Here is a 3,381-nt window from a genome sequence, read left to right as displayed (position 1 = left end):
TTATTCAAACTCATTAGGTGCTATTAGTGTTGGTAAATACTATTATTCAAACTTATTAGGTGCTATTAGTGTTGGTAAAGACTACTATTCAAACTCATTAGGTGCTATTAGTGTTGGTAAATACTATTATTCAAACTCATTAGGTGATAATAATACTGGTAAAATATATTATACAAACTCATTAGGTGCTATTAGTGCTGGTAAAGACTACTATTTAAACTCATTAGGTGCTATTAGTGCTGGTAAAGACTACTATTTAAACTCATTAGGTGCTATTAGTGCTGGTAAAGACTACTATTTAAACTCATTAGGTGCTATTAGTGCTGGTAAAGTCTAGTATTCAAACTCATTAGTTGGTAAAGACTGTCAGTAAAGTTTATTGCTAAAGTTTATGTAGTACTTTTTTGCTGTAATTTTACAACTATTTATAAATTATGCTAACATACTTATCAGGAAAAGAATGAACTCTACTATTGAAAACAATTACTGTTAAGAAGATGAAAAACATTGTATTTATGCGATTCATCAAACTTTTGAGAATGTACTTGCTCCATCATCAGGAAAGTCTGAAAACAAAAATACTGATACAAAGAATTAAGCATGCTATACTAAAACAATTGTGAATATGCAAATAAGTAACTCACGTGCTAGCTACAGCTGCTATAATGCTGTGGTGGAAGGGAATGTCTCAAAACTACATGCTGACTTTGGCGTTTGGTAGTTAATGTGATACTACCTTAATTTAAACGTTTTTGGAAATGGTACATGTAATAAACTTTTCTGATGCACAATATAAATATATTTAAATCCTAAAGATGCTTTTAGATAACCGATTTAGAACTTCCAAAACGAATATATACCTTGAACTTGATGGCATTGGAATACTAAAGAATATGGATTAACTTGAGATACCAGGACCATCCAGAAGGAGGCCTGCGACAAGTCATATCCCCGCCCTAGCAAGGCAAAGTGCAGCGTTTTGTAACACGAAAACAAAGATCAGTAGGAAAAGCTGTCTATTTGTCCCAGTTAACAGTATGCAATATAAACAATAAGTATAGCCATCTAGAAAAGTTACACAAGTCACGAAATATTTCTTCATTAGTCGCATAATTCAAGCAGCTGGATGATAAAACGGGCATCCATGCTATTCTTTAATGTCGCCTGACACACCCTTGCTTATCCGTGGATTTCTGTTTATCGACTATTGAAATGGTCGATGAGAAACTATCATTTTCGTAAGCTAGATGGCTTTTGGTAAACATGCAGAAAGTATGTATGTGTTTAGATATTGTGATCTTATGACGGGGCCTAAAGCAATGAAAACTCTGTTACATGGCTATTTTGAAGATGCAAAATCGTCAGAGTAAGACCGAGAGTGTCAACATGGATTTTGAGGATTCAAAACCGTTTTAGTATAACGTACTCAACCTCTGTATGTCAAAACATCTTTTATTGAAACTTCGTTGATGATGGAATAAGCATACTTCGAACGTTCGGTGAATCATGTAAATAAAATATTTTTTGTCCTCGCAACCTTGTTTGTCTTCATTAACAGTCTTTTCTATTCGTCCTATATAATGTCTATTATTTATAACTGATTACAACGATTTTAAATATACCAGTTCAGTGCTGTTCTAATAATTCGCCAAATTTGTAATTGGGGCCTGGTGATTAGGGTACGCTTAACTCGCAATCTGTGGGTCGAGAGTAAAGAGTTACCAGTGGGTGATATTGACTAGGTGCCATCTCTCTCTACTGTTCCGTCACTTTTAAATTAGGGACGACTAGGTTAGATATTCCTTGAGTATCTTTGCACGAAATTCAAGAAACGTACCAGTTTCATTATCTTAAAGGCACATTTAAGCCTTGTTATAAGAAACATTTGAAGAAAGTTCTTGATCTGAGGTAAACAAAAGCACTCTGTCGTTTTCAATTTTGATTTCTTTTCAGTATCATTGTCGCATACAAACAAGATGGAGTATTTATACTCTTTTTAAGCCATCATTACATCCTTTCAAAATCCATTTCCATCATTACATCCTTTTTAAGCCATCATTACATCCTTTCAAAATCCATTTAATGTTTTGATTGTCAAAAAGTTAACGCATATCTAATCTAGATACTTTGTTTTACGTTACTTCAGTAGTTGAAATCGTTGGAAAAGAGAAACGAACACGATTGATGGGAATAGCCTGCATCGGATGGACATTGGGTCTTTGTAGTTTGCCACTCTTTGCTTTTATATTCCGGAGTTGGAGGACTTTTGGACTTATAACCACTTGCTTTTGTATTCCATATTTCTTTTATTGGAGGTACAGTTGTCATTTGATTGTATTTTATTCTTACACCTTGATTTAAGGAATATGTATATCACTTTTGATCCCTTTTTATTTAGTGAAGAAATTCGTGGATTTATGAACATATAATTTTATGCTTGTGTATTCTGTTCTTTTTTATGTATTTAAATGCGGATTGAATTGCATCTAAAAGTTTATCTTAAATACCCAAAAAATACTAGTTCATTGTAACCTCAGGATGCAATCGAGTTCATTATCAAAATAGGACGTTTCGTACGAACTTAATACGGTTTTTGTTTCAACATATATAATTATAAGTGCATTAAATATTGGTTTGAGCAGGAAGGGTATAGTTTTGTTTGTTTGTTTGTTTTTGAATTTCGCGCAAAGCTACACGAGGGCTATCTGCGCTAGCCGTCCCTAATTTAGCAGTGTAAGAATAGAGGGAAGGCAGCTAGTCATCACCACCCACCGCCAACTCTTGGGCTACTCTTTTACCAACGAATAGTTAGATTGACCATCACGTAATAACGCCCCCACGGCTGAAAGGGCAAGCATGTTGGGTGGGACTGGGATTCGAACCCGCGACCCTCTGATTGCGAGTCGAGCGCCCTAGCCACCTGGCCATGCCGGGCCCCTAACCACTTGGCCATGCCGGGCCGAAGGGTATAGTAGTTAACAGAACAAATCTGCTACAGATCATGTTTCTATAATCTCTCACAATACATTTTGTAGAGCAAATGAGGGCATTTGCTTTATAATTACTGGACTTATGCTCTATGGTCGTCGTAAGACTCAATGAGAATAAATTGCGTTTCGATGAAATAAACTAAGAAAATACTCTAAGTGCTTACTTGAAATACATATTAAATTCGCAGCCTAAAGCTGTAGTGGTAACCATTGTAATAATGTCCCCAAGCGTTTCAATAAACAGTTTTTATTTTTATTTTATTCTGTTGAGTAACTAATAAATATCAACCATTCACATGGTGTCTTTCCACCTTTTAAACCTAAATTACCAAACAAGCAAAAATAAATATTAAAAAAGTAAGAATAAAAACCAGTTTAAGTTTTTGTCAAA

At 34.7% G+C, this 3,381-nt stretch overlaps 1 protein-coding gene across 1 annotated transcript in view; it reads left to right on the top strand.

Moving 5' to 3' along the window:
- Window positions 1-3,381, top strand: part of LOC106474920 (carcinine transporter-like) — a 33,591-nt gene that overhangs the window by 13,245 nt on the left and 16,965 nt on the right. The window contains exon 4 of the mRNA XM_022403176.1: window positions 2,147-2,315. Coding sequence (XP_022258884.1) covers window positions 2,147-2,315 — 169 coding nt within the window. The remainder of the gene's footprint in view (window positions 1-2,146; window positions 2,316-3,381) is intronic.

Source organism: Limulus polyphemus, unplaced genomic scaffold (assembly GCF_000517525.1).
Source record: "Limulus polyphemus unplaced genomic scaffold, Limulus_polyphemus-2.1.2 Scaffold7853, whole genome shotgun sequence".
Lineage (NCBI taxonomy): Eukaryota > Metazoa > Arthropoda > Merostomata > Xiphosura > Limulidae > Limulus > Limulus polyphemus.
Note: the sequence above shows the minus strand (reverse complement) of the source record. Positions and strands in the feature narration are given on the sequence as shown.